The 23,648-nt window shown below is 43.6% G+C and overlaps 2 protein-coding genes across 2 annotated transcripts; one reads left to right on the top strand and one right to left on the bottom strand. All coding sequences in view use genetic code 11, as the record gives it.

Moving 5' to 3' along the window:
- Nucleotides 1–808: 808 nt before the first annotated feature.
- On the bottom strand, nt 809–13,800 carry EGR_02799 (hypothetical protein; the record flags this gene model as incomplete). Its single annotated transcript, XM_024492048.1, has 24 exons — nt 809–949; nt 1,392–1,517; nt 2,435–2,590; nt 2,747–2,872; nt 3,036–3,104; nt 4,293–4,418; nt 4,521–4,820; nt 4,946–5,023; nt 5,644–5,694; nt 6,211–6,267; nt 6,705–6,755; nt 6,966–7,019; nt 8,039–8,098; nt 8,478–8,549; nt 8,617–8,739; nt 8,984–9,055; nt 9,375–9,452; nt 10,169–10,279; nt 10,799–10,891; nt 11,237–11,309; nt 11,513–11,712; nt 12,448–12,615; nt 13,383–13,507; nt 13,767–13,800. The coding sequence occupies 24 exons, from the start codon at nt 13,798–13,800 to the stop codon at nt 809–811; spliced, it is 2,544 nt and encodes an 847-aa protein (XP_024353542.1).
- A 2,145-nt stretch (nt 13,801–15,945) lies between these two features.
- Nucleotides 15,946–23,630, top strand: EGR_02798 (RING finger protein; the record flags this gene model as incomplete). The annotated part of the gene is made up of 9 exons (XM_024492047.1): nt 15,946–15,953; nt 16,022–16,128; nt 16,586–17,784; nt 17,978–18,364; nt 18,602–22,144; nt 22,219–22,389; nt 22,656–22,890; nt 23,358–23,478; nt 23,540–23,630. 9 exons carry the CDS (start codon nt 15,946–15,948, stop codon nt 23,628–23,630), a joined length of 5,862 nt encoding a protein of 1,953 aa, XP_024353541.1.
- Nucleotides 23,631–23,648: the final 18 nt, after the last annotated feature.

Below are 23,648 nucleotides of genomic sequence, written 5' to 3'. Positions count from 1 at the left end.
GTCGGCAATGCGCGTTCTCTGCCCCACCGTGCAAATTGTAACGCTATTGTTTTTCTTCTTTCCGAATTGCGGATGCCATTCGGAGGGAATTTTGAGTGGACATTCAGCGATTAGATAACTTTACGAGTCTTCCAGAAAAGCCTTCCCGCGGGGACTGAGGCTACCTTCATTGTGCATTTAGGAGGAAGTACGGTTAGACCATCTTTTGGAAGCGTCCGAGGCCGTGATTATGATGGTGATGGGGCAAGACGTGACCGACTTTCATGGTTTTTAGAGTTTTCAATGAACACAAAAAGGGTGTGTTCCCCGTTTCAGTTCCCCACAAAGTTGCTTTCAGCAGACCCTTTCTCAATAAACTGGTCTGAAGTCATTAATGCACATGAAAACGAGTCGCAGATAACTCAAAGGACACTAGAACAATTCGTCTGCAGAACGGAATTTTTATGGGGCAACATTCCTTAACTCTGGGGTAATTACAACCGACTCTCGTTTAAGTTTGTGATTTTTGACAACCCAGAAGTCACGTTGGTAGTAAGGAGGCAACCTCACTGCTCATTGACCATGGACAATAGTTACCGCTCCCTTTTAATCCTAATGGCATGTCTCGGGTCTTGAGATACCCACCCCCTACGCCCTGGGTCTGCAATTCGTGATAAAAAATTCAAAAAATCAAACTCTTATCGGAATTTACTAGCAGTATTCAGTGGGGTGTATGGTCAGGAGCAAATTTTTGCATTAGTAGGCATTGTATACAAGTCAACCAAAGGAGAAAATTCAAGACATCAGGACCATTGCATGGCCAGGTGCTTCACAAGGGGCGCCTACCCACTGCGTTGCCCTCCGGCGAGCCTCCCTTCTCCCCGACAGGTGCGTTGAAGGTGGGGAATTTGGGAGAGCCGAGGGAAACGTATTGAGTGAATATTGGCCGCCTTCCACTTTCACCTTCAATCTTAATTTTAAAAAATGGGATGAAAGGTACTGGAATTACTTTTTTTTGCCTAAAATGAACAATGCTGCCAGACTTAGTAACGGTAACTCGCACCTGGAAAAAATCTTTTCAATGACTTAGCAACTAACGTAAGAAGTTAGCTAAAACTGCCAAACAAATCACTCAAATTGAGAACTGCCCTGGAAGTGTAGTAGGTGTGCAAATGCACCCTCTAAAAATCACTTTAGGCAGACCAAAATAAGTCACCTTTCAAAGTCCCTCAATACTCCTCAGCATATTATTTACACTTGACGGAAAATGCTCAAAGGATTAGTTATTTTGCTACCAATCCAATTACTAATTTGGATAACTACATTATGCAAACACAAAAATCCAACTCTTAGTTGACTATACAACCAATATGGAAGTCGTGACTGGCTTTTGTGGTTCCTCTAAAACGCACCGCTTGCTCGGCTGGAACGTAAACGGCAATGTAGTTGGCATCTGGAAGGGTGGGATTCGTAGAGTAAAGCGGTGGTAGAGACGGCATTCGAACGGCCGGTTTTGTGCTTTCGTTTACTTCTTGACTCTAAAATGCAGGGAAAGTTTACTTTATCCACCTCACATCCACTTAGGCTCAAACATACAGCAGGGGACTGTTACGAGGCGTTAAGTGAGGATAACACCTACGAACAGCAAGTGTGTGGGGTAGCTTTCAAATACATTAAAAAGAATGCTGGACAGAAACGTATTACCGGTTTTGCATTCGGACACTCCCCAATCGTTGAATGAGTGGCCATGTTAATGGATTGACCATACAAACTTATAGAGCCACCAGTATTTCTAGTCTAATCTAATATAGTGCAATAATTCTTCGTCTAACTTCTTGACGGAGGGGGTTGGCATGCTACCGTGTCCTAATTCATGGTTATTCACAGAGTGGAATACGTGGTATTATTTATTTGTGAGAATCAAAATAAACGCTGATGTTAATTTTGGCTTCAGGTAGGGTGAAAATCAGGATTTTACCGAGGATAGAGCTGCGGTTTTTTGACCCATCCCAATGTTCTGTTGCTAAAATGGTAAAGAAAATCTCAAATGAGGGAAAGGTAAAGAGTAATAGCATGGGCAAATCCTTAGTTTTATTTTAGACACTAAGTGATGGTACGCACTGATTATAGTAATATGATCAGTACCTAGTGATGCCTCATATAAAATGTCTCTAAATAGACAGGTTTTTAACCATCGTAGACAATACCTACAATTAAGCAATAACAATGGGATCACTTGATCAGGATTTTCTATTAAAAAGAATTATTAACCCCCAATTCTTCAAGATGCTGCGCTGATTTATGTTTCGCTTGTATCATGCGGCTAAAAAACGACGCTGGCTCCTAATTTATCATTTAAAGGAAGGCAATACAGAGCGTCCATCTTAAACGGGGCTTTGGTCAAAGCAGCTTGTAAAAGAAACCGCCTAAGTTAAAATGCCAACAAGGTACTCACATGATCGACACAAGCAATGTGTTCAATTATCTCCTCATAGTGGAGAAATACGAAGCAGGCATTGCAAAAGAATAGGTCACCGCGAGTCGTGATATTGTGCTTTTGAATCAGCGAATTCATCCCTTGCAAGGTTTCACTCTGCAGGGTGATATTACTCTAAAACCGAAATGGCGACTTTATGGGGGAATAATTGCAATGGCTTCATCACCAATTAAGGGCCGTTCCAAAGGATAACACTACAGTCCTAAAGGTAAATAGTTTTCCTTTGAGCGCTTCATGAACCTCTGTGTAGTGTCTACTTGTAAAACACACCTCCTGCGGCTTTTCGGTAACTCCACTTTGGACAGAATATTCAGGAATCTGTCGAGCAGTGCTTCCCATTGGGCGTGACATTGAGCGCTCCACCGACCCGTACAAATGAGCGCCAATCGTCTCCACCTTTCATGAGGGAAAAAGGTGTCAACTTCGGTACAAACGTTGCCACTACAGCGGTGGCTACGTTGGACTGGATCCGCACTTTTTAGCCCGAGCTAGGTTAGGCAGCCAAAACGCAAAGCGTACACGAGGGAGTAAGCGGCTGAGGCGGATGTGCACAACTCACGGCTTTTACACGAATCAAAGGATTTTGAGATGGGTACGTCTGTCCGAGAGGATATCCAACCCGATTGGTCTTGAGGATGTAACGAAAAGAAGCCATTATCATCTTCCCAAATGCAACAAGTAAAGCTCTCATGGAATAAACGCAATGACATTGATATCCGCTGAAAATAAAATGAGCACTCAGAATATCAAATCGCCTTCGGATTATCTTAGGAGTCCTTCCATAAATTCGACCCTCTTCCCGAGCTTAGCTACTTAAATCGGCCTTGCAGCCCGACTTTATAATAGTGTGGCAGTGGAGGGGACTATTCTTAGTGCCTCAGGATTGGCGAAGGGGATTGCCTTGAGGTTCAAAAGCGTTGGCAGGTACCTTTTAATTGGTCAGTTCTTGTTAGTTCAGGAATTGGCCTTCTGGAGACCTTCGTGCGAGTCAGATAGGTGAGTATTAGACGGTGTTAAAAGGTTACTGGGTAGCATTTTTGCAGGAATTTGGGAGATATTTATACTATCAATTTGATTTAAATAAGAAATGCGAGTAAAATTAACGTTAACTAGGAACAAAAAGGTTTTTTTTCGTTTAAATTAAGCGGGGAGATTTTAAGAAAACCAGTCACATACCTTTAAATAAGAATGTAAGAAAAAAATGACGATTGAAACAAATTTTAGAGCACATCATTCTGGCAAGCACATCAACTTGGTGGGTGTGAATAAACCAACCCCACTCTACCATAGGGGTAAGAGTTGCCTGCATCCTAAGTTTTTGAAGCAGCGACGTTTGAGCTTCCAGTCAACTTTTGTAAAAAAACCAAGCTTTCTTACAACGAGGCTAATCGAGCACAAATTAGTTGGGACTCCCTCTTGTCATGCAAACTGAAATTGCCAAGACGTATTTTAGTTAATTACAAATTATATAGTTAGGAAGAGGAAAAAAAAGGCGCAGAATGGAATTGAGTCTCTTCAGGAACCGGTAAAATTACAAGGATTATCAACGTCAATATCAACTATTTTCCAAAATAAGAAGCGTTTTACGCCATATCAGTATTTTCGGATGAGTAAAAACTCAAATTCTATTGAACCCATCAACATACAACAACCACTCCAGGCGCCATTTACAACACATCTCCCTCCGTTACCTTAGGACCTAAACCCACTTAAACTCCACAGTTCCCTATAAATTATTCCTGCTTCAACTCAAGAGAGATTTTCCCGGGGCTATGGCAGTTGACATTTCACAGTCAAAGAAATACTCATGACTCACATTGTTAGCATTTTCATGGGACAACTTTGGAGTTGAATAAGAGGCATGGCCAAAAGTTAAAGATGATGCCTTTTCAATTTGTTCCTGTGAGAGTTTTCGAGAAGCGACCGACGTGTTTTGATTGGCCTTAATAATGAATGAGAACACGTATTATTTGACATAACCAATATTTTACGTCAGAGGAATTCCGGTTTTATCGTGTCTAGTTTCTTGAAACAATATTCTCACCGCTTCTCGGTGCCCAGCTGAAAATTTGTGACGTGGAGTGCGGAGATGCGCCTCGAAGAGGTGCTTTTCATCGAAATCCAAGCCACAATCCTCGCAGAAAAATGAAGCGATGTTGTTTGTTTTCGACTGTGAGACTACTTGGACTGGAGGTGGATGTGGATATGAGAGAGTAGGTAGGAGTGGAGCACCCGTTTCGACCCCGGTCGAAGGGATTGCAATATGACATGGATGGGACAGCAATTTGTCCAAATTCGAAAACGTCAGTCGACAGTCATTGCATTGGACGTTGATTGGCCTTGACTGTAGTCGGCAGATGAAACAACCCCCGGCAGTTAACAGTAAAGCTTAAGCCGATCATAAACTGCGTTGTCTAGTTATTTTAAGCGCATGATTAAACTTTAACACCCCTACTTTTTAACACTTACGCTAGTAAACAGTAACCCCGTTGAATCCCTTGTCTCCGTTTGCGTTTGTTTGGAAACCAGCTCCTTCACCTCAGACCTCTAAAAATATGTAAGGGCATGTGACTCGAACCCACCGTTTAGAAGTACTGCTACCACTACTCCCTGCTCCATTTGACAGTGATCAATCCGCTGCCGAGAAATTCCGCTTAATTGGAATGCCACTTTGTACTAGAAACGATCTCATCACAAGGTCTCAGAAGCGCCTTAAGGTCTACTTCGCACACCAACTGCATAACGAATTTCACTTCGTAAATTGGTAGACAATTTACTTCCTAGCTCTCCCCACGAACAAACAACTACTGTCACGGACCCAAATGACGCGCCGTTTTTATGGACCAGTTAAACTTAAAAATGCAGGCATTAAAATGACAGATCATCAAAGAAAGTGCAGATTACCTAAAAACAAAGCAAAAATTATTGGTGATAACTTTAAATGGTTGTTTTAGGCTCATTTTTTTATCACTCTTTAATTTTTCAAGCATTGATGTGAGCAAATACTGATAAATTAACAAAATATAAAAGTGATGTATTAAAGGCTGAGTAAACGTGCCTCTTCAATAATACGACATCAAACTTGGCACTTATAAACACCAACTAATTTGCTTGACTTTGATGAGATAAGCCCCGGCTAAAATGCGAATTATTTACAGAATTAATACCTTAGGAACCGATGCCTCCATTCGCTTTGGTGGTTCAGACTGTAGCATAGTCTGCAAAACAAAAGTGCTATTCAGAACCTGTTAAGGCAAGAAGGCAATCAGATCCTCTTCCCTAGTTGAGCCTACCACGGTTTCCTTAAAATACTGATTTTGCACTTTAATTACTTCTCATTTATTCCCGCTATGGATGAACACTAATAAAATTTGGCACTGTGTTAATACGATCACACCATTTCTGCGTTGTTAGTTAGGCAGAGGGCACATCAGTTGAGAGACGGCATCCAGCTGGAATCGCTCGTGGCACAAAAAATGTGAAGTAGATCTCGCTTCCACAAATCACCACTAAAAGCCTACAAACGCAGGTGAAAGCGCTATCCTGTTTGAATAAACGAATTTCACTTATATCTTCTTGGTAAACTAAGAAGGTGTAGGCCTTTGAGGCGCATCATTGAACTAATGGCAAAAGTTTACAGAAAGTCATGAATTAAGTTGGACTGCACATATTTAAAGAAAATAGAGTAAATGGTTATAGTTCCACATCAATTTGATGGTCCGCAATTAACTCACCTCCTCCGACCGTGGCAAATTTCCGACTTGCAGTGGTCTAAATGAATCCCCTCCTCCCTGTTGATCAAAAGAATGAGTTGGTGTGTCATTTTGAGTTCCCAGTGTATTCTACCTGATTTCGCTCATTATGATTTTCACGAAAAATTGAAGTAATAGAGTGAGGCAGATTTAAACGGCCTTAGTGATTGAATTTGCCCTCTTCGGCAAGCCAGTCATGAAAACATAGGCAATTTCGGCAGTACCAAAGCGAGACCACCCAGCTAATATAGGCTTAATTATTGTTTCTTAATTCTATGAGGAAATGCTTTAGAGTTTTTAGCTCGCACACACGTCTACTATGCCCTTTACTTCTGACGCAGTTGGCAAAAAACTCTTGAAATAGCAATTCATTTCACATCTAATGACAAGCCTCGAGAACGTGCACTCAGACGGCTGGTCTGCCTGCCATTAAAGAAAGCGAAATGACTGACGCCTTCGCATTTTCAACAGCTCACCTTTGTGGTTATAATGTTGGACCGGGTGGACGTCCGAATATATCCGTTATCCTACAAATGATGGAAGTTTTTCATATATGAGGCTTCAATCATGCAATTACTGGTGCAGATCCTCAGCGATATTCCATTTACTCAGCATACAACAAGTAAACTAGAAGTGATTTTCTACAACGGTAATGACAAAATAAGTCTCATTTCCGGGATTATAAGGGAAAGTAGGCTTTGGTTGTCGAGGGGCGATATGTAGGGGTAAATACTCACGTAAAGTCTGTTTACTTGAGGTATTTGCGTAACCGAAACGTGTGGCGTGTAGATCTGCATGCAGAGAAAACAAACAAAAATTAGTAATTATGGAATACTTTCTTTGTGAAGCCCCATGTCAAGCTGAGAACCGACGGCATCACAGCATGTGAGGCAGGTTACGATCTCTCGTGGGATCCTTTCAATAAGCGGGCCAACCAATTGTCGTGTTATCAGCTACAATGACTCGTAATGCAATTTTCAAAGGAGATGCCAACTGCCTAAAATTCCTTTGGTGCTGCCTCTTTGATTACCTTTGTAATACTTTGATTTCCTACTTAGCTGTTAGTTTTAGTTACGCGGGGACCTAAGACTGCGGCCATGTCAGTAGCCTCTCGGCCTTTCTGTACGTTGCCATTTCATATTTTTCCCTGGTACTACGGCCTTTTAAACTTCTGAAAAGTCTCCCGGGGCTACGGTACTCTCAAGTCACTGTTATTTATCCAAAATAAGCAATTGGCTAAAGCACAGATCAGTGGGAAAAGCGTCAAGCTGGTTTTGAAGTCTGTTGAAACGGACGATCCGTCTGAAACATCAAAGAAGTACTGGTGAGGTCTTTCATTTCCCATTACACATTCCCAACTCACATGAAGTGGGAATTTGTGAATATTAACTAGCATTAAGCTATTAATTATTGTCTAAGTTCTCAAACCCATTTCTTTCAATAACTACCTTCTGACAGTTGGCCTCACCTACACTAATTAGGTGTAATTACTCAAGTTGAAGCCTCAGTGAAGGTAACCATGAAAGCAACCAATTACACTCACTGTCGGCATCAAAATTTCGGTGCCATAAATTTGTAATTCAATTTGCTAAGTGTGCAGTGTCATGTTTACATTAGTTACTGCTCCTTGGTGTTCCTTTGAGCCCTCCCAGTTGGCTGAATAGCGCAGCATGTCATGAGACTGCCAAGTGCGGTGAAAGCACGGCCCCATCAGCACTCTACTAGGCACAACTTGAAAATACTAAACTCTATGATGAAATCACTGCAGTGATTACGAGGTAATGCAAAAGTTGACAACTGCCAAGATCACTTGCTTTTGGCTTGGTGAGAGTGGTAGGTCGCCAACCTGGCGTAGCGTACACTGAGTTCTCTGTCTAAAAGGGTCCAGGAAAAAAGGGTAGGGTTAGCTATTGTTAGGAGACCAACCAAATTGGTGGTCTTTTGAACGCAATAGCAGTAAAATGTGTCAAGGGGTTTCGCGTCCCCCCTCTTTCCCCCTTTTGACTTGGATGCAAATGCCTCCATTTCACTGCCACCTCGAGCGTCTTTTCAAATGGCGCCCTAAGCACATCAAGGCGTGAGCGTGAATTTCGGTGGCAGAAGTACTGACTCTCGTGCTGAATGTGAAACATGAATTGTGTTGTCCTATGGAAAGTTTGGGGGAGATGTGTACATTTTATACATTTTTTACCGACCAAGAAATTCAAACGTGATTATATTCCTCAAAAGTTGTCTGTTTAGAAGCTTACAATTCCTGTAGCAGTTGTCGGTGGAGTGGTGGGCGATTTATCCAGATTCAGAGGGACGTAGGGCTCCGAGAACTCGAGGAAAGGGACAGGAAAGGGAGATTATTTAAGAGGTAATCTACAGTGTAGAGGCATACCATACTTTTGCTTCCATTCTGTGAATTAATGGCAGTATTTTATGAGAATGAAGCGGTGTTTTATAGCCCAAAATACCCTCTGACTTTATATCAATGGAACTCACCACAATTGGTGATTTTGGACGGACCTAGGACAAACAAAATACTTTTATAATCAGAGTTGACGAACAGTAAACCTCTAACAGAATAGCCTGGTTGCCCTGAACAACTGAGAGGGTGTTCTTCAGTCCAAGCCCCACAGTAGTCTGTGTGTATAGGGATGATACTGTGAAATTTTTCCTATTTTTTTACAAATATACTTAACAAATGTAGCACTAGAAGGCCTAACTTAAAAAAAAAAAATTTACTGCAGGTCAAAGAGTAAGTTTTTACCTCAATGTGTGGATTGAATATTGCCCTTTCCTTCCTTTCCAGGGTGCTGTTCGACTTCGGTGTCTGGTATTCCTAGAAACACAGGAGAAAGTTGCACAATTATTTAGTGGATTACCACAGGAGGTGAAATCAACCATTAAATGTAATAATTTCCCCAAGATAATGGTCGCATTAATATCGGGAGATTTTTTTGTAAATGTAAGCTTCTTCCCTGCCATCAAAGAGTTTGGAAATGAATTCAAATTATGAAAGTGGTGCAGATGAAATTGTCTCACAAAACCGTCACTACTTCTGTGGGCGTTTTTTCTTTACCTTATTCTTTTTACTTGGGAAACGTCATATTGAAGAAGATTTGGCCACTTTTATGAAGCATGTTTGTAAGCCTGCTCACCTTCTCCTTCGCTGGCTTAAGTGACGGGTTGGGAGGGGATTTGGTCTTATTAAACAGTCGATTCTCGAGCTGACGTTGCTACAAAAATGTTATATACGTATGTGATATGTACATACATATATATATGCTAAAGTAAATGTAAATAAGAACCTCAAACAGCATTTGGCTCAGTACTTTCCATCGCCTTTTGATAATAAAGTGGGTAAATGATTGGATCGATGGATATAGGATGGATGGAAGAATATAGGATAGATAGGTGGATATAGAATGGATGGATAGTTGGATATAGGATGGATAAATGGATAGTGGATGGATATAGGATAGATAGATGGGGGGATGGATACATGATGGATGGATGGGAACAGGATGGATGAGTGGATATTGGATGGATGGGTATAGGATAGATGGATGGGTGGATGGATGGGTGAATATAGGATCAATACATGATGGATGGATGGATATAGGATGGATGGATCGATGGGTAGATACGGGATGGATAAATGAATGGATGAATTCTGGTGGATGGATAAATGGATGATGGACACGGGATGGTTAGGCGGATCAACCAAGTAAATAATGCCTAAAAACGCTTTTTACATACTTACCTCAAATCCTTCTATTTATTTGGAATAATCCAAAGGATTAACAGAGACGCAACTGATAGAAAGAAGATGGCAATATCTTACATCTTTACAATACTTCATACTTATCTATATGAACACTCTCAAAGTGTTTTGTTTAAGGGCTTCAATAAAACCCTCCCCATAATGGGGAGTGTAAATTGTGTAACTCACGTGATCGGGAGCCTCAATGTGGTTTAGTAGGCGATTTCTGTCATCAAATCGCAGATTGCATAAAGCGCAGCTCCAAAATCCACTGCTTTTTACACTCCCGTCTGTCTCCAACTTAATAGTGATAAAAAACTCTCTTTAGGGGAACATTAACACACCTTAGCTGCCTCGCAACTTCCCTCTAGGAAGGAAAGTTAGAGTGAGGGTTGGGGTTAAAGTTAGGCATAAAGGTTAGTTCAGTGCAATGAAAGGCATCTCCTAGTTTTTTTGTCAATGAAAATGTAAAGGAGAGTATGGCTGCAATGGTGGCAAGGTGATTATGCAAATCCCAAATGCCCTATGCTTAAGGATTTACGTTTTCCTCCTGTCATCAGCGCATTTTACCGCTTGATGTGCTCAAGATGGGCAGCCACCTCATTTGACCTACAGGGCCATGTCGAGTCTCGACATCTCATCAGTAAAAGTGGGAAGCAAAAGTGGGAAGTGCGCAATTTATCCTCATTGCTACAAGCTAGCATTTTTAATGGCTGGTTTCTGCATGAAGTTAACGGTCATGTCAAACAAAGACTTGTAGCAGTGCACATCTCCTACGGGCAGTAAAAGTTGGTGGATCTCTAGACAAAGCGTGCTCACCTCTGGACCGGTTCCATCGGTATTCAAAGGCTTCTCTTCCTTGTGAAACCCATCGAGGCTACCTCCGCCCTCGTTTTCGGCTTTATCCTCTGCCTACAATAAAGAAGCCTTCTCGACTAATCCCGAAGACCCTCTCAACAACCTTGCCACTATAAGATCATCTTTGCACTACATTAGGTATGCAATATCCCTAAAAATGGTAAATTCATGCTCAAAAAGATGAGAGAGATGTGATGTTCTTCATACCTTTATGTTTGGGGTCATTTTAAGTGGTCTGATTCCTCCGTCCATAAGTAGAATAAATGACTCTTTACTTAGGTAAATAAGTTAAAGAGTTGAGACCACATATTTGCACCTGACTTATAAAGTCCTATTAAACTCGAGTTAAGAGGCTTTCTTCCACCGTTCCTTGTCATGCTTATCCATTTTTCAATTTACATGGTTCCATATGCTGAAAATGTACGCGTCTTGGGGCATGAGATCCGTCGTGTGGAGTATGTGTAGGTCAACCCTGCTAAAATGACAGTCGGGCTACTTGAATCCGAGCAATTGACATCTGATGTGGGAAAGTAGAGTGCAGTACCAATCGACTACCGGCACTTGACATTTTTTAGAGAGAGGCTTTATCACAAAAGGTGGTGATAAATTCTCATTAAATCTAACAGGCATTTCCCTTCATCACTTAGTGAGGAATGGGGGAGGCTGTGTGCTCACCGTTTTAACGCTGGGTCAGCCTTCAAAGCTTTGATGCAGCAAGTAATGGACTGCTCCATACTCTCAAAGATGCGCTGAATGTTCAAGTTGATCTCGTCAAGGTCCTCTGGCTTCGTCTCCAGGTGCTCGATTATATCATTCCAAAAGGCCTGCGAAGCATACACAGCCTGCCTTATTTCCAGCGTTCGTTTGCTGGCTTCCTGTAACAAAGGGGTAATAAGTGACTTCACAGGATACGGAAATCGAAGAAAGATTAGTAAAAAAGTACTTTAATTATCAGACCTATTATCTCAGGATTATGTGTTGAATCAGTGGAACCAACGTTGCCAAAAATCGAACCGTAGCAAAGACTTGACGCTGTTGATGTAGGTACTACAGTTTTTGTGCTATTTAATATTAAATTTAAATCAGCCATCTTTCAGTTGTGACAACAAAATTAAAGTTAGGTATAGTTTGTTTAAATAATGCGTTTTGTACAGACAGTCTTAATCCTACATGTTACTTAAAAAGCAGTTTTTGCTTTCACTGAAGCAGTTGTAATTTAAGAGTCTAAAGCATTATGCAATGGGTCTTTTATTCTACAACAAAACAATGGCTTTACAAGTGCAAAAAATGCCCTCTTGTTTGCACTTGAGGCTTCCTGTAAATAGGTAATGTTGGCAAAATTCAGTACTTTTCGCCTAAACTATTTGATTGACGTAAAATTAGGTGACACTGTCATAGACCCAACACTTCCCATCACGTGTCTTTTAAAGGTAAGGTTTTATAGCCGCAGGGCAATGACAAGTAAATTTTGCTATTATCTTCATCCCGCAAGCTAAAATTGCGATTACTTTCCATTAGCAAATAAACCACAATTGCATACGAAAAAATGAAAAATGCACAGACAAGAAATACTAGGCGTGCAATGATGTAATGGAGGAACCGAGACTTACAGAAAGTTCTGTTCTGGTTTCAACATCTTTTCTGGAATTACTAGATTGTTCTTCATTTACCATTTGAAAAATGGCCTGCAACTCGGCATGAAGCATCTTATTTTCGGTGCTTATTTCGGAGACGACATCTTGTAGATCATAGGGAGCACTTTCAGTAAAGTTTCCAAACTAAAGCACAACAGGCTTTTCAAGTTAAGGAGAGCTTTGACGATCCTAGTTTTATCAAAGTAGCCAAATGGCATATTACCTATTCTGGTTTTAAAAGCGATCATCAGTGCATTATTGGTAGAGAATAAAACAAACTTTAACATAATTATTCAAACATAAGCAATTGCTTGATTGTCCCTAGTAATGATGGTTATGTTGCAAAATCAGCTTTAATGGTTTGTTTTACAGGATTTTAGGTTGGTAAGGCATATATGTACCAACAAAATATGTCCCAGAAAAAAACTTTGGTATTCTTGATTAAAGCACGATTTGGTTTAAATTGAATTCAACTTCTGCATATTACAAAAAAATGCAAATAACAAACCACGTCTCTATCAGGCAACCAATGCAAATTGTGTAAGCCATCAACGTTGGTCACCACGCCGCTTTTTTTAAGGCGTTCGTAAGCGTGCTCGAAATTGTTGCATGAAAATACGTTTTTGTAAGTAATGGCCCAGTTCTATGGCATTGAAAATTATTATAAGGATTTGAAATGGACTATCGTATATCACTTGAAATGGCATGCTAACCTGAATGAGGCTTAATAGTTTTAGCTGGATTTGCACAGAAACTGACTTTGTTTTTATAGGATTTAGAAAAAATGCAAGAAGATCATTTAACCGGTCTTGACTATTAAGTGCTAGAGCAAAGGAATCCCCGCCATGCAATGTGCACATATGAAGTAGGTCAAGGCTCCAAAGACCATTTTGTTGATTTTCCAGTGCAACGTTGCAAAAGCGATTAATAATTTGCCTGGCGGTTGAGTGGGCTGCAGCAGCTCCACCAAGTGCAACACTACGAACTTTGGCGAATGCAAGCAGGCGATTTGGACAGCTCTCATTCGTAGCGTATTCTAAGGATAAAAGTAGGCTAAATTCCCGTTAATATTAAAAATTATTTAAACTATTCAAAGCTCATAATGACAGCTAATACAGGCATGACAGCAGTGCTTTTTGGTATTTCTATTGCTAAAAATTTCAGCTTATCTCAAGGATACCAACAACCCTTATTCCTAACAAACTTAGAGTTCTAACGATTCATCAAGCCCTTTTTAAGAAGAGGTTTAGGTGTATAATCCTATTGTTAAGACAGTTGGGCATAAAGAAACTAACCGATGGCATTAAAAATATCCCTGTAACGAGCCATCGCTCATTCGCCAGTTTCGTAAAGGCAACAAAGGATAGAGAATAATGGTGTGTGATCCACCTAAACAAACTCCAGGAGTGGGTAAACTAAAGTAACTCTACAAAAGACCTGCTAAAAGAATTAATTATAGTGGTGTAGGCTAATAACGGGATTCTAGGACTAGTAGTTGCAGAAGAAGTGTTTTTGATTAAAAAAAAGACCTCATAGTACCAATGGATAGAAAAAAAACTATTGGTAGATGGTAACAATGTAAATAAATTCGTGTACGCAAAATTTGCGCGCCTTAGTTGTTTACTTAAGGGAAAAAATTGGTTGTCAATAGTTACAACTACGGGCAAACTAAATGAAATGCCAAATGCAAACTGGGAATTTTATCGCAGTGCATCACTTTTATTTTAGCTTTTATTCAAGCTCCGTAGCGGTCACCAGTCATAGCACCCTAGGTCCCTCCTGAAGACGGAAAATGACCTATTAGGGGAGCAGAACGGAGAAGTGGGAAACTGACATGATCCGGAGTGCAAGCCACTGAGAGGAAGTGCAAAGACTTTACAACCTGCTCAGCCCTACTTTTAATTATACAAGCACTTCAGTTTCGCCAGGTTTTGCCCCCGCGTGGCAGCAGGGCACTTTAGCGATAGCTGTAGCCTCAGCTCCCAGGTACGCCAGTACTACACTTGCTGACATATGCCAGCTGCTACGAAAGACTTAAGGCCCTACAAAATACAATCCTCTAAAGTTTTTGTGCTTGCTTAATTAAAAGCAAAATTAGGCAAACCAAACGTAGCGTCCCGAGACTCCCTGAAGACGAAAGAAGACAAAATACTCGGGCAGAATATATATACTCAGCACGGAGAAAGTGTCTGGGCTATTGGCATGGCCCAAAAGGCCAGCCCACCCAGCGAGGTACAAGGGGCTAATTCGAAGCACAAAAGTGGCGCCTCACCAGAACCGATGGATAAACCACTATCGTATTACATAGCCTCCCTCCTCTTTTGAGCGTCGTCCCCGGCGCTCCCACAGGTCAACCTCCCGCGTCAGCCATTACAACGTAGTCGGTGCAGCAAAGAAACACCCACGAGCCAACCGTGCCAGTCACCAAATTAGTGCGCAACTGAGGGGATGCTTGACCTCAACGTCACTGATCCCTCTTGGCAGCTTGACTGGATCTGGGGTTTCGTCCGGTTTAGGGATTTCATTCAGGACGGGGAACTGCGCCGGCCATCATGCGTGTCCATAGATAGATGCAGGAACACTGGCCTAAAAGCATATTTGAATAAGGGAATACAAGATTTAAAACAGGTCCATGGGGGACGGTAGGGAGAATCCGCAACGAAACTTCCAGATGATTCACGGCTAGTGTCGCTTCAGTTGTTAATAGCTTTTCTGCAGAACACGGGACTGGGAGGGATGCCAAAGGTAGACGTCAACACCAACCCTTCTGTTAGGGGTCATCACCATTCTCCCATCCGTGGCATATGCACTTCTTCCGCTCCACCAAGGCTTATCACGCAGAAGTGGAGAATCAGGATACATGTCTTTCAAGATCGGGTTCGCTTTCTGCTGCCACCAATGTAGCGTCCCGAGACTCCCTGAAGACGAAAGAAGACAAAATACTCGGGCAGAATATATATACTCAGCACGGAGAAAGTGTCTGGGCTATTGGCATGGCCCAAAAGGCCAGCCCACCCAGCGAGGTACAAGGGGCTAATTCGAAGCACAAAAGTGGCGCCTCACCAGAACCGATGGATAAACCACTATCGTATTACACAAAACCTTCATAATTCCACCTCAATCCTTCCGTACATAAGCAATGTATCTTCCTCCATTCTTTCCTGACTTCTTCCAGCTTCTGGAAGGACTCAAGAGCCACAACTGGAAAGGCATAAAAACGGAAAAAGAGAAACTGCAATCCAGTGCGACTGAATGGCTCACTTAGTGCAGTGTATGCAGACAAAAGTGTCAAGCAAACGCGCTGCATTTTCTAAATAAAACATCTCACACCAAAAGTGTTCAACTATTAGATTCAAATACTTTTAAACCAAATTAACTTTAATGCAAATGTTTTATTGAAAGAATTTATATGAAAGTCACAATGAACAATAATTGTAACATAATTTGTATATTCTGACAACCGCCTATAAGGCGATGCGTGCGTAATCATTTCATAAATTCACTTTTATATCATCAGTTACCAAAAATTTTAGCCTTTCTGACTCATTAGCTTCGCTGTCTCGATTATTCGAGGGAGCCGGATTGATGTAGATGATAAACTAAGCGCCGGAAACGAAAATGGCGCTTTTGCCGTGAATCGTCTAGTTTTTTCAGCATGTGCTAGCATCGTAGGCATTGAGTTTTTTGCCGTTTAAATTCCAGTCCCTTCCTCTCTTGCTGCTCACCAGTTTTTTGCTCCTTTTATTGTACCTTTGTGCTAGCACACTACCTACTTCCACTTAATCAATCTGTTGCATGTAGTTTTTATCCCTTTTTGCTCCCTTTAATAACAAATTGCTAAATTACCATGACTCGATGACACTGCAACATATTAGTGTGCGTGACGTTCCACACTATTTTCGATTAATGACTAGATGAACTGTTGATGCAATGTGAATGTTTTGTGATAATTCACCAACTGGCTTGCTTCATTTACTATCTTTTGCATGCAGCTTTAATTCTTGTACCAGCTTTGGCCAGCTGATATCACGTCTTTATGGCTTTTTCGACACGGCCATTTTAGACTGTATCAATAATCGTCTTAACATTGCTAGATTACCTCTATTTCCATCAGATTCAGAGATGGGGAAGGGTAAGAACACACCCAACCAGAAACTTCGCACTAAGGGGAATGTTAAACCCTCTAGTAGTGATCGGTCGACCGAATTCCTTCAGCGCAACGTTTTTTCTGGTGTTGGAGCTACTCCTGCTTTTGGTTTTATCTACTCCCAGTCGAATGTACAACCCCCAATGAGCTCACATACCTCCGCTGGCGGCTTCTCTAGCCTCCTTCCTCTTGACCAGGATCCAACCGCAGCTACTCTGGACACGGACTTTCTCGCTGCACTGCGTCGACTGGAGAAGCGTAACAGTGCGACCAAACAGAAGGCCCTCGATACACTCATAACCCTCTTACACGATCAAAACGAGGACGGGGAGTATGAAAAATCAGAGGACGTCGTAGTAGCCTCTGTTTTGCCATTCTGGCCGCGACTATATAACAGTCTCACCCATGATGAGGATAGGCGTGTGCGAGAGCTCAGCCAAGTGGTTATGCATGCTCTTGCAAAACGTCTTGGCCGCAAGTTGGGTCCCTGTTTAAAGGAGGTCGCCGTGTCATGGACCTTCGCTACTGTGGATTCCTATGAGAACACGGCTAGGGCTGCACAGATCGGACTAAACAATACTTTTCCTGGTCATCGACGGGGTGAACTCTATCGGACCTATGCTAAGTACCTACTGGATGAATGCGAACGGCGACTTGCCTATCTGACCGCTGATCTGCCTGGCTACCTAAAATTTAAGAAAAGCATATGTCTCGATGACCCTTTACCACCTGAGGCTCATCATCATCTCAACATCGCCACTCAGTTCCTCTCGTGGGTCACATCCCTCCTTCCTGAGCTTTGCCAACTACCCGCAGACAGCGTTCATCTGGCCCAACTGCAGAATATTCTCCTGCGCTTATTACCCATTGTCTCGCCGATCCTGGATATGGTAAAATTTGCCCCTCTAAGCACGGCGTACTTTCGTCTCATCTCTGCAGCGTGCAAGTCTATGACAGGGTGGTTGAGTGGGCAGGAGGAATTGCTCGACTTCGTTATTCTCAAGTGTGTGAAGGAGGTTGATGCATTTCCAGAAAAACTCGCGGCCGCAAGTACCTGTTTGGAGGTGTTTGGTGAAAAGGTATGGAGGAGAGTTTCCTGGCCGGATTTGGTTGACAACACAATCATTCCTGTGATCGAACAGGTCCAAACGAAAACTCAACGACAGGTATGTAGATTTTCCCTGCACTTTTATACTCGAAGCCGTCACTTGGTTTAACCTAATTTCTAGTTACGTGTTCGATAAATGACGTGTGAAATTATTATTTTCGTTATCTTTAGGAAAGAAACTTGTCAACTTATCCTCCCTTCTGCTATAACGGTTACTTACGTTTTTAAGTAGCGTCGGTTTTATGCTGTAGGCTGTCTATACTAATCTCCTTCCTCTCGTGAGCCAATTCCCCCTTGAGCAAATTGATGGTGAGGTGGTGAAATTGATGGAGCGTTTAGTGGATGCATCGCGTCGGGGTTTGGTTCGCTCACTTAACCTCCCTGCTGATGTAGATCTTCGGCGAGCGGATGCGCTGCCAAACCTGCTTGATCAGGGCTCTTCTGTTGATTGCCTGGCAGGTCTTTTGGAGCTGTCTCGCTACCTCCTCGACCGTGCCGCTCTTGCTGATAGTCAAGAACTTATTGACTTTCTTTTTGAACGAATTTTTTGCGATCTCCTCGTCTTCGTGTTTTCCTATCCGGACTCTATGAGAAGGTGGATATATCGGGAGCAGTTTTCAGCCTGTCTTTTCAAACAGGTATCTCTCAGTTCCTCACTTCTGCTACATAAAATTAAATCCGTTAGTCTTAATGGATCCTCTTTCTTCTAGATTTGCACAGCACTTGTGCACTTGGTCCACGACTCCCGCCCCCAACTCCAAACCGTTTTTTCCTCTCTTCAAGAAACTATAACCGGACTCGTCAGACCTACTTCGTTACATGGGCTCTCTCTTCGCATGGCGCCTCTTTTAAACTTTTTTCATCACCTTGTCGAGGCTTGTACTGACAGCACTGGCATTCCTGAGTCTTGGTGTCAAAAGTGGCTTCGCGAAATCCTCACTTTTATTCAACCCACTTTTGGAGAGGCGAAGGACTCTGCTCAACGTTGGCTTTTAACTTTCAGTCTGATTGGTCAAGTTGACTCTGATCAGAGCGTGGAAAACCCGTTAAACCTATTAATCACTTCTATCATTCCCGCCTTCGATGGCGAAGTCTTCAAGTGGACTGCTTCTATGAGCAGAGGTCTTGCAAAGTGCTCTCTGGCACCCATTTCTCCGGAGTCTTGGCTGTCGGCTAGTGAAGAAACGCGTCGAAATTTTGTGCAGGGTCCCATCAAACATCTCATCGTTGACTCTAGCCGAGAAAAATTGCCTGTTTTGCAGCCCTTGGTTGACACGTTAACGGCTAATATTGACACCGCTCCCAGCATAATGCTGGAATTGGCGAATGTAATTTTCTCCGCCTCTTGTTCCTATGACAAGATTAGCGAGCACATGCTTATGGCGGTTTGCGTGGAAATCGCCAAGCGTGACCACGTTTCAGATGAAGTTTATGAATTCCTCTCCTCATTCATAGCTTTACTTATTTCCAACTGCAAGCTAAGCCTTACTGGTTCATCCGATCTTATTAACCAGTATGTGAGGCTAACCTTGGATGAGCTTTGGTTGTTGAAGCACTCTGAAAAAATGCTGGCGCATGTTGGCGGGGAAATCGTTGCTTATTTGAAAACTCGAGAGGATTCCGAGGCTCGTCTATTCTCGCAACAAATATGGATCAATGTACTGGCCAAATTGAAGTCGAATGGCTGTCCTAGTGATTCTGCCGCCTTATTGGCATTCCTTCGCCAACTGCCTATAAATACTGATGTCTGTCAAGAGGTCTGGCTAAAGCATATCGTGTCCGCTATGTCCCAACTTTCTGATGAAGTGGAGTTGGGATGCCAAAATCTGCCGATTTTCGTTCGCTCAGAAGTCTTTCCAATGCATCTATTGCCTCAAGTTGCGCCAATAATTGTCGCGCTGCAGATCGGTTTAAAACTCGATTTGCATGCCACCTTCACCGCTAGCCTCCCTGCACACAAACAGCTAGCTGATTTACTACTGATACTTCACTTTTGGCTTTCAGCAGGCACTGTAGAGCCGTACACTTTGGATGACTTATCCCCAAACATAATATTTATGCCGACCATTGCCGAGGAACCGCCATCTACAACCAATCTACTCAGTTACCTTGATGCAATGTGCGGCCAATTCGCGGATTCCGTTTACTCCCTTGAGGAGTTCGACACATCGAACGCCGCTCTTCGTGCAGCGTTGGCCAAGCGTTTGGTGGATATCCACCCCCTTCAATGGCCCCTGTCCATTCGACAAGCGGCCTCATGTTCTCCCCCTTCAAGTTGGTTACAGGAGCAGATTATTGAAAGCTCTTCGGAAGTATTTCTTCATCTCTGTGACGTCTGTCTTCCCGTGGGTGTTCTTGGTCGGTGCCTTCCGAGGAGTGTCGTAATCGCCCACGTGCTAGATCTCTCTTCCAAGGAGCCCCTTGAAGGCAACCGGGAGGGTCTGGCTCGTCTGACTGAGCTCATTGCTTCTCTTTGTTCCACCGCTTTTGTCGGTTGCTCTTACGCCTTCTCTCTTGCATCGCTCACTCTGGAAGAGACAGTTCGGGATTCCCTTGTTGATGTCGAAACCTCCGAAGAGCCGGAACTCCTGCGAGCCGTCATTGCGTCCATGAAAACCCTTCAAGTACTTGTCCTTTTGAGACAGCCTGTGGGGCCGATTGAAGATCACCCACATCTCGGTCTTGCTGTACTCTCTCAGCGCTTGAGGCAACTGAAGCCGCGATTAACTCGAGAGCAGTGGGACTCCCTATTATGCCTAACCACCAGTTGGATCACACAAGCTGTGGTCAGGCCTGTACAACCCATAGCCTTTTCGGTTCGCGCCTTCCAACTAGTTGCTGCAATCGGCGCTCTGTTTGTAAATTCCCTGTGCTCCAGCACAACCGTCACGGGCGCTCTGATCCGATGTGACGGAGCAGAATCCACATCGGTTGATCAACTCATGGACATGAATCGGGAGGAGTGGGACGAAACTGACTTCGATTTCGCAGAGGATTATGACTGTGAGGATGACGGGAATGTGTCTTCTGTGAATATGAGGGTCCTAGAAGAAGCTGAAGAAGACGATTTTGTGGATGCGGACACTGAGGAGTTGAGATTCGAGGATCCTAATGCGCAGCGACGTTTGCCGCCACCTGCATCAGTGCAAAAGGACTGGCGTGAGTTCTTCGCGGTCAACATATATGATTCATTGATTGGCCTCACTGCCGACACGTGCCTTTCTGCCAATAGTGGTGTTAACGGTCACGTATCAAAAGATACTCCTCAACATCTGTCTGCGCTGTGTGCCGCAGTAGCCACTTGTTCTGTAGAGTCTCTTCTTACCTGTCTCGAGCAACAGCCGGATATTGTTGTCACCTATTTGTTGGATACTCCTACTCACCAACCTTGCCATCCTCCCCAGGTGGAAAACAACCTCTTCTCCTCTGAGTGCCTCTTAGCTCCACAAACGCGCAATAGCATCGACCTCACCATTCGTCTTCTCACCTCGTCACCCTACCAAGCCAGCCAACTGCTAGGTCATGTCCTGCTTACTCGATTGGTTGCTTCAAGGTCGCTGGAACCGGTTCAGCGAATGAGTGATGTTTTGATTCCTCACCTACCCGTTTCTTGGGTTTCTGCACTCACTGCGCCACTCGCAGAAGACCTAGAAAACATTCTCTCGGATGCAGGTACGGCTGTATCACAGTGGGGCCGTGGGGTTTTCGCTATAAAGCAACTTCTTGGTGAAGATGTGCTACGTGGACACCAAAGGCTTCTTGCCTATCTTCTTGCTTGGGACGCAGTCGTTAGTCTTTTGAGTTCAGCCTCTCAGCAAAGCCGAGCAGGTCTTCAGGCGGCCTTGCTCAAGGATGATATGTGGATTGGCCATATGTGCCGACTAATCCTGACTCTTGGCCTGCTCCTACCAAAACAGAGTGAAATCGGGTCCCTCCTCACCGTTCCCTGCCGACTTGAACCAGATCCTCGTCTCCTGCTCACCTCCTCCGCCCGTACTGCTATGAGCAGTGCATCACCCTCATCCCCACAGAAAGTTGAGTCCGTGTTCGCTCCAGTCGATCCTCTTGTGCACCTCCCCGGTCATCGACTCACCGAGGACCTGTCGCATCTAGCGATTCGACTGCTACGTCGATTGTTGTCTGAATCACCGGCTCTGATGCGTTCGCTGTACGCGGAGCTGCAGCGTGGCACAACAATGGGTGAGCGCATCACGGCCGGCCAGGCGCGCCAATTGGCCAGTCATCTAGAGAGGGTTATACGACGCCAATTTTCGGCCAACCTGATCGTTGCTGAGGTGGAATCCATCGAACGAAGAGCAAGTGAATTCAAGCGCCGCTTGGGAACTACGCCTTACCTGGATGCTGATCTACCCAGTGCGGGAAGTGTTGATATCAAAGGGAGGCCTCTTTCTCGAGAGGTATCCTCTCTTGCGATGAACGCCAGTGCTTTCACATCGCAGTTTACTTCTACTTTCTTTCTTGTTTTGTTTAGGTCATCACTACTTATCACTTTTCGGCAGACCAGTGCTTAGAGATGATCATTAGCCTACCGGAAAACTTTCCCCTATCTCCTGTCACCGTTGACACCGGCCATAAAACTGGCCCTGCTGTGTCAAATTGGCGGACCTGGATTGTGCACCTCTCTGTCTTTCTTAACAACCAGGTAGGCTTTATGCACCCTCTTGATCCTTGTAAGTAAGTGTCCCGATGGCTTTCTGAGGCCATTAATTTTGCCTTCGGTGTTATGGGCAATTCAATTCTTGAGGCGATTTTGGTAGGGAAATGTTCGAGCGAGACGTCTGAAACTGTTTTTTAACCTACTTCAGTTTAATAGACTCACTGTCTTTTACTCACGGCGAATGTTGTTGTGTTGGTTTTGCATCCTGAGATAGCACTACACCCTCTTAGAATGGTTCGTTTTTTCACCAGAATGGATCCATTCTTGATGGGATAGGGCTTTGGCTGCGCAATATGAAAAAGAAGTTTGACGGAGTGGAGGACTGCGCCATCTGCTATTCCGTCATCCACGATCGCAATTTCTCCTTCCCCAGGCTGCAGTGTCGTATGTGCAAAAAGCGGTTTCACAACGAGTGCATGTACCGCTACTTCCAGACCAGTCGCAATCCCACCTGTCCCCTCTGTCGAAGTCTCTTCTACGCCACTAGTTGATTCCGCCTTTGTGGTCTTTCATTTATCCCTCTGCGTCCGCCCTCTCCTTCCCCCATTGTGACTGTCCTTTTGCTGTATTTTCATTCCCTTCCTTCCTGCCTTCCTTATACCAAGAAAGTTTTGTATGGTAGCGGGGTTTTGTTCGATTATTTGATACCTTCGGTGGGATGCAGAAGGCGCAGATTACATCAATGCATGACGGCAAGATGAGTCATTACGTGGCACTCCACGTCTTGACGTGACACTCAGCTGATGATTGGTATCCACGTGGAGATCGCCGCCTCTCATGAAGTGTAATCGTTGCTAGGTATTCTAAAAATTCTAGTCCACAGGCAGTGAGTCACGTGGAGCGCGCGTACACCGAAGCATTCGCACGACTCGGGGAGACCTCGTCAATAATCTAAAAACCCAGCTTGGTGTTGGTTCATGGTTCTGGTCTGCATTGATCCCAATTGTGCTCAGTCCCCGACCTACCTGGCGACCTCGTTTTGGCTAAAGTGGACCTTGAACACAAAGGTGGAGCAGTTCAGCGTGAGCCTACGTCAAGCTTCCCTCTGGACGCAAGTGGGGCCACAACCTACCGGTACCTTGCATTCTAGCTACTAGCATTTGAGGTGAGATCTGAATTCGTTTTTTCACCAAAGGAGGTCTCCACCGGCGGATGTCGACCCAACTAGGATCGCCTTTGGTGTTAACTCAACTAGCGTCGCGCATGATAAAAAGGAAGGCAAGTGACATTCTGGACTCAATTTT

This window comes from Echinococcus granulosus (assembly GCF_000524195.1).
Source record: "Echinococcus granulosus chromosome Unknown EG_S00013, whole genome shotgun sequence".
NCBI lineage: Eukaryota > Metazoa > Platyhelminthes > Cestoda > Cyclophyllidea > Taeniidae > Echinococcus > Echinococcus granulosus.
Note: the sequence above shows the minus strand (reverse complement) of the source record. Positions and strands in the feature narration are given on the sequence as shown.